This window comes from Sminthopsis crassicaudata, chromosome 1 (genome assembly GCF_048593235.1).
Source record: "Sminthopsis crassicaudata isolate SCR6 chromosome 1, ASM4859323v1, whole genome shotgun sequence".
Taxonomy (NCBI): Eukaryota; Metazoa; Chordata; class Mammalia; order Dasyuromorphia; family Dasyuridae; genus Sminthopsis; species Sminthopsis crassicaudata.
The window spans coordinates 691,660,799-691,673,954 of record NC_133617.1 but is presented as its reverse complement, the minus strand read 5'-3'; the positions used below and the strand labels follow the sequence as shown (position 1 = coordinate 691,673,954).

The 13,156-nt window shown below is 40.6% G+C and overlaps 1 protein-coding gene across 2 annotated transcripts in view; it reads left to right on the top strand.

The window, feature by feature from the left end:
* Positions 1 to 12,883, top strand: part of ACVR2B (activin A receptor type 2B) — an 85,964-nt gene extending 73,081 nt beyond the window's left edge. Inside the window, exons 2-12 of one of the 2 annotated variants that reach the window (XM_074283629.1) lie at positions 327 to 534; positions 1,094 to 1,203; positions 3,389 to 3,537; positions 4,104 to 4,247; positions 5,247 to 5,390; positions 5,560 to 5,708; positions 8,351 to 8,465; positions 8,862 to 8,891; positions 9,842 to 9,980; positions 10,221 to 10,351; positions 12,565 to 12,883. In XM_074283629.1, coding sequence (XP_074139730.1) covers positions 327 to 534; positions 1,094 to 1,203; positions 3,389 to 3,537; positions 4,104 to 4,247; positions 5,247 to 5,390; positions 5,560 to 5,708; positions 8,351 to 8,465; positions 8,862 to 8,891; positions 9,842 to 9,980; positions 10,221 to 10,351; positions 12,565 to 12,759 — 1,514 coding nt within the window. In that variant the 3' untranslated portion in view covers positions 12,760 to 12,883. The remainder of the gene's footprint in view (positions 1 to 326; positions 535 to 1,093; positions 1,204 to 3,388; positions 3,538 to 4,103; positions 4,248 to 5,246; positions 5,391 to 5,559; positions 5,709 to 8,350; positions 8,466 to 8,861; positions 8,892 to 9,841; positions 9,981 to 10,220; positions 10,352 to 12,564) is intronic. The other variant, XM_074283630.1, reaches the window with a different exon arrangement.
* Positions 12,884 to 13,156: the final 273 nt, after the last annotated feature.

Genomic DNA, 13,156 nt, shown 5'->3' with positions numbered 1-13,156 from the left:
TCTTTGTAGGCATTTGGGAACAATCTGATACAGTTGCACCTTTCTAATTGTTTCAATACAGTTCATATTGTATTTTATGTTTCTTTTTGTAGTAGACAAGAGTAGGTTAAATAGAGTGATTATCCCCCCCCCCAAAAAAAAAAAAAAAAACAACAAACTAAACTAAACTAAAAACAGAAGGGAGATGATGTAGGAAAATCCCCAGGAGGAACACAGTTGAAGGAATTCTCTTGTTTTATTTCCCTTTCATCCCTGGAGGCTTAGACTGTGGGACTCAAGGATCTCTCTTTTATCAATCATCTTTCCTGCTTTTTCTTTTCCTGCAGGTCCAGGACGTGGGGAGGTTGAGACCAGGGAATGCATCTATTACAATGCCAACTGGGAACTGGAAAAGACAAACCAGAGTGGTTTGGAACGTTGTGAGGGGGAGAAGGACAAGCGCCTTCATTGCTACGCCTCTTGGAGGAATAGCTCCGGCACCATTGAGCTCGTGAAGAAGGGCTGTTGGCTGGATGACTTCAATTGCTATGACAGGTACTGCTCCCCTACCTTGGAGATTCCTTCCCAGTTCACTGCTACAGCCAGACACAATTCTCGTGGTCAGAGAGCCGTCTGTCTTTTTGAATGAGCCAGGTATTACTGCCCAGTGACTGCCTGCCTGTGTTTGGCAAGCGGGGGAAGAGATGGGACCTCTTTGGGATACTTTGGAAGGATTACCTGGGCTCTTTTCCACGCCTCCCCTTTACCAAATTACCGAAACCTTTTGTTGGGAATATTCCCATCGTCTCCTTGAAAGCTTGAAATTTGTTTTCCTTAAAATCACGAAGTATTATATGTCAGTGTTTCCAAGTGTGATTTTGATGCTTAGCCATCAGCAAAGTGGCTCTCAAGGGCTACTTCTCTTCCAACTGTGAAATGGAAGTAAACACTTGGGAATTAACACTCCACATGGGGCAGGCCTTCATCTTCTCAGCTTCCCTCTCTCCCCCAGCCCCCAGGGGTCAAGGGTAAGTGCTTAGAATCTAATGGACTCTAGGAGGAAAGTCTGGATGGCTTTGATAATGTATGCAATTTCTCTGCATCTCTGTCACAGGCAGGAATGTGTGGCCACTGAAGAGAACCCCCAGGTCTTCTTCTGTTGCTGTGAAGGAAACTTCTGCAATGAAAAGTTCACACATTTACCTGAGGTCACTGGCCCTGAAGGTGAGAGAAGTTGGGGGGGACTGACCTAAGGGCTGAGACACCTAGGAAAGATCTGAGCCCTTAGAAGTCCAGGGGGCTGAGATGGTGAATCTAATCAGAAAGAAGAGGGTATGGAGGGAAACAAAGAGAAAATAATTGGCATTTCTACAGTGCTTTAAATTTGCATGCATTTCATGTGCATTAGCCCATTTTAATTTCACAATAGACCTGTGAGGTAGATACTTACAGGAGTTATTATTCTCCCCATTTTCCAAAAATCAGGGATTTCAGAGATTGTGGCTTACCCATAGGAAAATAAGATAGGATTTTGAACATTGGGCATTTTCACTTCAAGTATTACATTCTGTACACCCTGCTGTCTCTCCTTCCCTGGGTTCTGTGATGTCTCATTATTCTACAGGACTCCTGTTGCTGCAATAGTCAGCTCCATCATCAATAGTGACTTTCATTCTTCACTTAATTTTTGAGTTGCTGCTGTGACTGCATGACTGGACTTGGCTCAGGGAAAATTTTATTTTGGGGTGTGTGAGGCCATTACAGGAATAGACGATGATGCAGTCTTTGCCCTCAGGAAACTGACAGTTTAATTTTAAAACCACTAATTAACAAAGAGAAAATTTTCCTATGGCTTCAATTTTTAAAACAAATTCATATTGTTTTAGGAAATTGACAAACATCAAGAAACATTTTTCTGTATTCAGTGACTAGAAAAATAGTATGTAATAAAACGGAATCTCTGCTTAAGATATGTGATAGTCTGTTACATACAGTTTGTTTTCTTGTAAATGCATATTACATTTAACTTGCCTGCTTGTCTGTGGTCCCTTTTTCTATTCCCCTCTATGTATCTTAAAAATGTTAATTGATGCCTTTCCCTTTGACATCTGTGTCACTACCCCTTTCTAACAGCACCCCACAGCACCCCCAAAGTAAAAATAAAGTCCTTTTTAATAATAAGTATAGTCAAGCAATAACAAGTTATGGATTCAGTATCTAAAGTATCATTTGAAGATTATTAGAGATTTCAACTGAAGCTTAGAAAATTTATTTCTTAAGTGGAGATTTTTGTTTTATGTTGGAGGGTGGGTATTGTGAATCACTTCAAACAAGCACAGTTACATATGTAGTCAAGAATACCAAAAAGGAGGAGATTGTTTTGAAAGGTTCCACTGAAGTCCCACTCTAAGGACTCAAAGCATGAGCATGATTATAGGTTCTCAAAGACTATGCTGGCATAAAACAAACTTTAGATAGATAGTACCAAACTAGAGATGTTTCGTGGGCAGCCCTCTTGACAAAAACTGTCTGTTTGAAAGACCCAACCAACTAAACTTAAAAGACGTTCTCCAAGCAAACATGACAGAATGGATTTTTAAGCCACAGCAACTCCCTGAGATCATCTGCATTGGTGAAAGGAGTGCCTACCTTTATGATCTTTGAAGTAGGAGAGTATTTCTAGAGAAAAGGGAGTGTTCTTTGTCTAGTGAGACTGTTAAGTGGTCTATTGTCTTACCCAAAGACAAAATTCTAGAATCATAAATCTGGAAGTGGAAGAGATCTTAGACAACATCCAGACTAGCCTCATCTTTTTATAAATGAGGAAACTGAGGTTAAGTGGTTTGCTCAAGATTATACCAGGATGAAGTAGATAGAACACTGACTTTGGAGTCAGGAGTACCAGAGTTCAGATCATTACTTAAAATTTATGTGATCCTGGATAAGTCAGTTAGAAGCGGGATTTGAATTTAGTCCTTTTTTTCTCTGACAGTGCTCTTTCTACTAGATTATTTCCTCTTATTTTTAGTATAGAGGATCTGCTCATGATTGATTGATAGGCATCCATCTGTACCATTTTTATAAGAATAAATATGTATATATGGCTTTTATATTTTCTAATATCTCCCTCTGTAGATAGATGCATCTGACAAACACTTGGGAATAAGCCCCTAGCACATATTTCCTACTCTGGGATTAGAACCCTGGCAATGGGGCATATCAGATGATTCTACAAGGACTTTCTCCAAGTTGAGGGGTAGTTAGGGTGATCTTTTGGTAGCCTTGCTAGTCTCAAAAAAAAGACTAGCAAGATAGAATTCTGAAGTCTGAAAGAGGAAACATGATGCTGCTATAGTTGTGAGGGGCCAGCTGCTTCCACCTGTGACTCAATTCTTCTTTCCCTCTGCAGTTACCTATGAGCCACCCTCAACTGTCCCCCTACTCACAGTACTTGCATATGCCTTGCTGCCTATTGGGGGCCTCTCTTTGGCCATTGTCATTGCGTTCTGGATGTACCGACATCGAAAGCCTCCCTACGGTCATGTGGATGTCAATGAGGTACTTGGGGGAATTGAGGAAATAGAGACCCTTGGGGAGAGAGAGGAGGGATGCGGTCTGTAGGAATTGAGAGAGCATACATAGTTTTTTCCTCTTCCAGGGAAGAGATTTCTCCAGAGATAGAGGGTCTTGCTTTCCTTTGTCCATACCTCTTTAGTATTTATGGACACACTTGTGTTTCTCACCTAGACAACAGTGAAAATAAGCACTCACTTCAATGCCCTTCCCACTTGTTCCCTTCGTGAGTCTCTTTAGCCTATTGTTGAGATCTGTGAGCCAGAGAAATCCTCAGTATTCTGCAGTAAGAAAATTGAAGCCTTCAAGTGGCTTGCTTATGTTCATATGGTAGAATATGAGAGCTGGAGGGTGGAGTCGGGATATGAACCCTGAACCCCAATTTCTAGTCGAGACTTTGTATACCTGGGGAAGTAGCCATGTCAAGAACCTATAGATATCATTCTCAGGGTCGTGGCATGTTGTTAACCATTCAGAGTTCATGAAAGAAAATGTTTTGTGGTTCCATAGACTTTTGAACTCTTTTCCTATTAATCCCTTTGTTATTTTAGGACCCGGGTCCTCCACCCCCTTCACCACTTGTGGGCTTGAAGCCTTTGCAATTGCTGGAGATCAAGGCCCGGGGACGTTTTGGTTGTGTCTGGAAGGCTCAGCTTATGAATGACTATGTGGCAGTGAAGATTTTTCCATTACAGGTAACAACAAATCTGATTTTAGATATTATATTTCTAGGCAGATACTGACAGTTCCAGTGTTAATGGTGATCAAGCAAGATAATAGCTTTAAGGCACTTAGCTCAGTGCCTGGAACACAGTAGGCACTATATAAATGCTTATTCCCTTCCTCCTTAGTTTCATATGAGATATGATAAGGGCCTGAACTAGGATGGAAGAGTGAGAGAGAGGGGAGGGGGGAGGGAGGGAGGGAGGGAGGGAGGGAGGAAGAGAGTGTATGTGTGTATAGAGGGAAAAGTACAAGAGCAATATGGAGACAGAACAGAGTGGGTGAGCAAAGTGGAAGGATTTGGGTTAGCTCTGTGGATAGAGCCAAGAAGGAAGAGAATATCCCAGATGAAGAGTAGTGTTCACTGATGCAAAAAAGTCAAGGAAGATGAGAATTGAGAAAAGGCATTTAGACTTGGCAATCGAGACTTTTGGAGAAATTTGTTTCAGTGGAGGGTGAGATTAGGACTACAAGTGGGCATTGATCAAAATGGAGGCAGCTGATATTAAAGACTAAAAGGTTAGCACTGAAAGAGAGGAGAACTGTAGCATGAGGGGCAGCAAGCCTGGTTTAGGGAGACTACCGACCCTATTTGTAGGTATTAAGGAAGTGACCAATAAGATATTAAGGATTCTCAAAGTCACAGAATGAGAATGGTAAGTCAACAAAGGCTTTGGATATTACTGCCTTTCTCCCCAGATGATCTCATGAGAATATACTTTGTCGTTTTGGAGATAGAGAAGGATTTATTCTCCCAGCTGCTAGTGCTTTCCCCTTTCAGATTGCCATGTACCCAATATTTACATGTTTCTTCTTATATTCCAAGTGCTTACTGCAGTGCCTTCCACTTCATAAATGCTTAAGTTGTGCTTGTGAATGTACTGGAAAAACTGGGAGGTCGGGAGGGCTATACCACCACTCTAAGAGGATTATTCCTTGAGGTCTCAGAGCTGATATTCTCTGCCCTTTAGGACAAACAGTCCTGGCAGAGTGAACGGGACATCTTTAGCACGCCAGGCATGAAACATGAAAACCTGCTCCAGTTTATCGCAGCGGAAAAGAGAGGTTCCAACCTGGAGGTGGAGCTGTGGCTCATCACAGCCTTCCATGACAAGGTGATCCTGACCTGCCTTCCCCTTCCCCTAAAAGAACTCGTAATTTCTGTCCTCCTCTGTCCCAGGTCACAACTCCACAAAGTTGAGTCTGAGCTCTTATGAGTTTGGTTTTTCTAGAGAGATGCTCCCCTTCCAGGTCTCTGAATCCTCCCTTTGCTACTTCTTGCAGGGTTCTCTCACAGATTACCTAAAAGGGAACATTGTTACTTGGAACGAGCTGTGTCATGTAGCTGAGACCATGTCCCGAGGCTTGTCCTACCTACATGAGGATGTGCCCTGGTGCCGAGGAGAGGGGCACAAGCCAGCCATTGCCCACAGGTATGCAGAGGAAGAAGGGAGGGATAAGATGCTGGGATGGAGCGGAGATTGGGAATTAGGCATAAGCTGCCATCTGCCCCCAGATGGAGCCCAGGAGTGCATTCCATGGCCGGGCTTTTTGAGGAGACTTGAGAGAGGCCAGTTAATTGGCCCTCCAAAATATCCCCACCTTGCTTCTGTTGTTGACTTAGAAAGACACTGATGTCAGTTGTTTACTCTTAATCCTTTTTTTTTCTGAGAATTCTTTTTTTTTTTTTTAACTGTGGTAAAAAAAATATGTAAATTCAATATAGGCATATGTATTTATATAATTATTTTGCTGCACAAGAAGAATCAAATTAAAAAGAAAAAAAATGAGAAGGAAAATAAAATTCAAGCAAACAACAACAGAAGTGAAAATGCCTCGTTATGATCCCCATTCTGTTCCCACAGTTCTCTCTCTGGATGTAAATGGTTCACTACACTTAATTCTTCCTCCACTCCCAGTCTCTGCTCTGGGCTGGCTTTCAGTGTATGGCCATAGCATAGCTGCTGATTGATTTCCAGGTGCCCCCTAGTGGCAATTTGGTTTCCCTTGATGTTTTTAAATTAATCAGCCCATGATAGTGGAGGGCTTTTTTTTTCTTTCAGTGGGTGGCCGTTATTTAGGGTTCAGTATTTTTATTGGACGAAAGGTGAGGAAGGAAGCATAATTGAGGAGTCTCCTCTTTTGCTTATTTAATATTCCCTAAATTCTGGGTGGTTTCTGGGCTCTGGCAGGGAGGGTAGTGAAGGATGTGGTTTATCATTTTCCTAAGTGTTCAAAGAGAACTTGTAAACACCCAAGTTCTTGGTTTCACACCTCTCTGTTCCTAAATCTGTGTGTTAAGGAATGGGTTTTATATGACTAGTCACATCATTTGTGGGTGCACATGCATAAGCATGCATGCTTATATGTGCATTTCTTATTGACATAGAAGTTAACAATTTTAGCTTAAAAAGGACCTTAGCAATCATCTAGATCAAATGTTCTTAATTTTTTTGTTTGTTTGACCTTTGGCAGACTGGTGAAACCTGTGGACCACACCTCATAATAATATTTTTAAATAATTGAAGTTAGTAATTGCGGAAAATAAAAATGTAATTTTTTCCCTTTTTAAAATTCACATAATTCCTTAAATCTATGGGTTCTAGGTTAAGAACCTCTGAACTAGACCATCTCCCCCATTTTGCAGATAAGGAAGTTGAGGCTTGAGATTTACTCATTATCATACTAATAAAAGGACAGCCAGATCACAAGGATGACTCAGTATTTGTTACACTATTGTTATATTAATTTAACTTATGTGTTAGCCATCCTCGAACATGATAAGAGTGCTGCGTTTGGGCTCCCAAGTCATGGATTTCAGTTTAGCACTGATTAGTTGTATGGGTCTCAGTGATCAGTGTGACAAATGAGTGCCCCTCCATGAAAGGGGAGGGCTGTGTCTTTGTTCAGGGGAACTTCTGTGAACTTCCTTCTAGAGCTTTATGCCTTTATCCAGCTAAAGAAATGAAGGGATTCAAATCATCCATATTTTTGTATCATCATTTGGGACTTGAGAGCACTGAATGAAGGCATGTGGATGGGGAACAGGAAAGGGGAGACTTGGTATTTGGGGCTGATCTGTACCTCTAGACTGCAATGATAATGCAGTTGGCTTTCAGATACTCTTATTTTTTTCTTCTTAGTAGATTTATTTTTAAAAAAAGTTTTAACCTCGGACCCCATATTTTCAGACCCATCATAGATATATGCTTATGGAAATGCAATTTTAGTTGATTGTTGTGATGTAATATATAATTTCAAGCCAAATAGATTTTTTGTCTTGTCAGTCAATCAGAAAGCATTTATTAAGCTCATGATTTGTCATAGACATTGTACTAGGGGATTAGGATATGAATATAAAAATAAGACAGTCTCTAACCTCAAAGAGCTTACATTCTGATAAGGGGAGTCAACATGTTCACAGAAAATATAAGAACTATATAAAAAAATTGCAGTATTTAGGAGTGAGGGCACTACAGTCTGGGGGAAATAAAAAGACTTCTTGAAGGAAGTAGGGATTGTGTATAGATGGAAATTAAAGGGATAGTTAATGTCTAAGAGGTGATGGGGGAAAGAGTGAATAACCTGTGTATGGGGGACAGCCTTCCACATAAAGGAAAGACGGAAGGCCACATTTGTGATGAAACAGGAAAAAAAAAAAAAAAAGACAAGTTTGATTGGTGGGTGAATTGTATAAAGAAGGCTTCAGGTGTTGAGGGAAGTTTCAGAATGAGATGAGATTAGTTTGGAAGTGAGAGTCAAGAACAGGGCCAGAAAGGGAATGAAGTCTGGCCTGAACTCTCCCACAAAAGGGGAGGCACTAAGAATTCACCATGAGCGAAGGGAATGGGCTTTGGAGGGGGGGTGCTACAGGCTGTGCATAGGGATTGGATGTTACACAGCAAGGAGGCCCCAGGAAAGCTCTGGTATTGGCTTGGAATTCTCATGAAGCCTGAGTTCCAAGGCAGTCCTGCTATGTTCAAGAGAGAGACAGAGACAGACAGAGAAGCAGCTTGGGGAATTCGGTGTGATCCCTATGAGATCTCAGCTTAGCTTCTGTCCTGACTTCTTCCAGGGATTTCAAGAGCAAGAATGTCTTACTGAAGAGTGACCTCACAGCTGTCCTGGCTGACTTTGGACTGGCTGTGCGGTTTGAACCAGGAAAACCTCCAGGGGACACCCATGGGCAGGTGAGAGGGGAGGGAGGTCAGGGACAAGGACTGTTCTGTTTGACAATCAGGCTTACAATTAGCTCTCCTGCCAAACCCCAAGTCCCTTCCTCTTCCTGTCAACCAGCATGTCCTTGGTCTGGAACAACATTAACACCCACCTGAACCTGATAATACTAAGAAGGCTATCTGTCAGATGAAAAATCATGTAATAGATTCTGAAATCAGATACTAGTGCCTTTGCAATTATGTGAACTCTCCTGGATACTAGTTGCATGGGTAATTGAAAATTAACTATATAGCTTGTTCCTGGTAACCTCAAACACTGATATCTCTCTGTCTCTCTCTGTCCCCTCTCTGTTTGTCTGTCTTTCTCTTTGTTTCTGTCTCTGTCTTTCTCTCTTCCCTTTTATGCAGAATACCTGGGGGCTGGACCTTGGGCAAAGGGTATATCCTAGCAAGCCGAGTCTGAGGCGTGACTAATTCTTATCTGTGCAACTTTCCTCTAAATCCTATTAATATCTACCATGCTTAAGACTGACTATTTTTGTCCGAGGCACTTTGACCTTCATATTATCCTGGAAAAAAGAAATTTTAAAGTGGGAGAGGGCAGTACAATACACTGTGGATTTAGAGCAGTAGCTCAAAGAATTCTTCTATCTGTTGCTCATCTTCTTATGGATCATAGTAGCCTATCAAACAGCTGGCAGATTTAGGCTCAGGCAACGAGGGAGAATACGCAGAAAATACAGATCAGCTCAAGAAAAAATAAAATTAAACAGATAATTTCTGCTGCCTCCAGCAAATAAAACACATTACATCTTTTTTTATTCATGATTTAATTTAATATTTATTTTTCCCAGTTACATGTAAAATGATTTTTACATTGGTTTTTAAATTTTGACTCTCCCTTCCTCCCTCCCTATGTCCCCCATTGAGAAAGCTCATGTGAAGTTATGTAAAACATTTCATAAAAGTCATAACATATTATGGAATATTACATATTCCAAAGCCAAATAATATTTTTGAATGATTCTTGATTTTGCAATTACCTTGTCATTCATTATACCGTTCAATGCAAGAAGTGGCAGTCTTGATTATCATTGATCCTGTTGACATTCTTGATTATCATAGATCCTAAAAATAATGATAGCTCATTCTCTTGCTGTGAATCATAGACTATTATAGCTAGATGAGACTTTTCAGGCCATCGAGTCCCAACGTGCTCATTTTACAGTTATACAAAATAACTTGTTCATCTCTAGCTCGGTGACTGAGGCAGGATTTAACCCAAGTCTGTTAGGCCACTTGCTTTTCATTCTGTCTTCCTACCCCAGTTTCTGTAGCATATCCTCCTTTCCCTTCTCACCCCCTACTTTTGTGGTCTATCTAACTAGGTAGGAACCAGGCGGTATATGGCTCCAGAGGTGCTGGAAGGAGCAATCAACTTCCAGAGAGATGCTTTCCTGAGGATTGATATGTACGCAATGGGGCTGGTACTGTGGGAGCTGGTGTCTAGATGCACAGCTGTGGATGGTGAGTGTCTGATTACCTGTGGGAGGGGGTTTGCTTCAAGCTCTTGATCCTAGAACTGTGTCTTCTCTACACATCACGGACTTTGTTTAGTGCCCAATGGCAAGGCCATGCCATTCTAGCCTTGGATCTTATGTTGATCTGCTAATGACTATGGTGAAAATGGCAATCAAGGTAGGATGAATAATGGGACATCCCCTCTAGGCATGAACCAGGACCCTATTTTGTTGCCTATTTTTGCAGGGCCTGTGGATGAGTACATGTTACCTTTTGAGGAGGAAATTGGTCAACATCCATCCCTGGAAGACCTGCAAGAGGTAGTAGTGCATAAAAAGATGCGTCCTGCCTTCAAAGATCACTGGTTGAAGCATCCTGTAAGTGTCTCTTCCTTCCTCCTCTTCCTTACTTCTTGCCCTATAGGCCCCAGCCAGATATGGCAGAGGAGAGGTGTCTTGTTTTATGACTTCCTGTGCATTAATGTAAAAGTTTTGTCTTATTTCATCATGGTAGAGATGAACAGCCTCAAGTTATTTTCACCTAAGAACAGGATGAAAATGAGTGACTCTTTAGAGTAGGAAGGCTTCTGATTACAAAAGTTTGTGGTTTTCTAAATTATCTATTCATAACATCTAGAACTTGACCTGAAAGATCTATTACTCCAATTCCTCATTAGCAGGTAAGGAAACTGAGGCTCATAAGTTAAATGAATAAGACAGTGGTCATTCAGGAAGTAAATAAATGGCAGAGCTCAGAATTGAATCCAGATTTCCCCAATTTTAAATCCAATGTTCTTTGCACTTTGTCCCAAGAAGGAAGAATGAGTTGAGGATAAGTTCTTAGAAAACTGATTACTTTCTTTTTTTTTCTCAGTTAATAGTATTTTATTTTTTCCAATTCCATGTAAAAATTGTTTTCAACATTCACTTTGATAAAATTTTTAGTTCCAAATTTTTTTCTCCATCTCTTTTTCACTCTCCAAGAGCAAGAAATTTGATATAGGTTTCACATGCACAGTCATATTAAATATACCTCCACAATAGTCATGTTATAAAAGAAGAATCAGAACAAAAGGGGAAAATCACAAGGAAAAAAAAAAGTGAAAATAGTGTACTTGGATCTGCATTCAGGCTCCTTAATTCTTTCTCTGGATATGGATAGCAGTTTCCTCATGTGACTTTGAGAATTGTCTTAGACCATTGTATTACTGAGGAGAGTTAAGTTTATCATAGTTGATCATCTTTCAGTGCTGCTGTATAATGTTCTCCTGGCAGCATTAAAAACTGATTATTTTTTAAACTTTGATTTCAACTTCTTTCTGGACCTCCTAACCTTATTGAGTCTGTAGAGAGAATGCCTTTGAGTCAAGATTATGTTGGTCATTTGCAATCATCTCTTAACTGAATGGATCTCCGGTGTGTGTGTGTGTGTGTGTGTGTGTGTGTGTGTGTGAAGAGAGAGAGAGACACAGAGAGGGAGAGAGATGAGATGAGAAGATGTTTCCTGGGCTGCTTGTGTGTTTTTTTCTTGTTCACTTACTCGCACATACACTTTAACTCCCTTACTGTTCCTTTTCTTTAACAAGAGGAAGAAAGCCCAGAGAAAGATGATTAAGGTGATAAGACAATTGAAAATTGTGCCTTATGAGAATTGTTTGAAGGACATGAAACTGTTTAGCCTGGAGAAGAAAAGGTTGGGTGAGAATGTAGGAATATGAAAGCTGCCTTCAAGTGTTTGAAGTTTTGCCATAAGGGAAAGGGAATTAAATTGTTTTTTTGGTCTCAAAGGGTCAAGCAAAGAGCAATGAAAAACATTGGGGATAGTTTCTTAGAGGGGCAGCTTGATGTAAGAAAATACTCCCCAAGAATTAGTACTGCTCAAAAGTGGAGTGGGCTGGCTTGTTGAGATGGTGATAAATGATCTGCTGTCACGGTGGTAGTGAAAACTTGATGAGGATTTGTCTAGGATGTTATAGAGAGGATTCTTATATCTATAGATAGAGTAGGTTGGACCTGAACTGCAGTGAATGTTCTACTAGAATCTGGGGAGAAAGGTATGTAAGTAGTGGAGCCCTAGACACATGTAGAAAGGTAGAAGTGACTGGAGTGTGTGAATTCATTTCTCCATAGTTTGTCTATGACCATTTAGTCCCTTCTGTTTCTTTCACATCTTTTCTTTTCCTGAAAACAGATTAGGTTCTCTTACAAGTTTTTAGTTTTAGCATTATCTGTGCCAGGATTTATGCTAAATTCTGAGGACACTGAGAAAATCAGAAAAAAAAAAAAAAAAGAAAAAGTAAAAGAAAAAGAAAAAAAAAAAGCACAGATAATCCCCAACTCATTTTTGTTAGGTTTTGGAGCGATTGTATTATGATGATTATTTTTGCATCAGATTTCCCTGTCTAATCATGTGTCTCTCAAGCTGTTTCCTGAGTCCACATGAACTGAATAGAGGAGTAAAGGAAAGAAGGCATTGGGGTTAGTCGGATCTTCTAGCAAGCAGGTCATCAAAAGATGACTGCACCAATTGACAAGACTGTGTTGAGGCATTTCCAGTGAGATTAATGTCCTTTTTTCCCTCTTGCCCACAGGGGTTAGCACAGCTTTGTGTGACCATCGAGGAGTGCTGGGACCACGATGCTGAGGCCAGACTTTCTGCAGGCTGTGTGGAGGAACGGGTGTCCTTGATCCGTAAATCTGTCAATGGCACTACCTCGGACTGCCTCGTCTCCCTTGTGACTTCTGTCACCAATGTGGACTTGCCCCCCAAAGAGTCGAGTATCTAAGTCCTGGGTCCTGTTTGTCTTTCCAGACTCAGTGAATTTGAAGAAGAAAAAAACTAAAAACAAAAACAAACAAAAAAAGAACCATAAAAACCAACGAACACATGAATGCAGCTGCTATTTTATCTTGACCTTTTTATTATTATTATTATAATTATTATTATTATTATTGTTATTTTTTGATTGGATCAATTTTTACCAGCATATTGTTCTACTGTATTGAAAACAATGGACATCTCAGCAAGCATTCAGGTCCCGACTCGTGAATGCAGAACGGTGTCCGTGCCGCAGAACCTCAACAACCTCGTTTTCCGTTTGTGATTCAGTTTTTTAGGTTTTTCTTTGTTGGTCTGTTTTCTCCACAGAACATCTGTGACACAAAGAAATCCATCTCCCATGT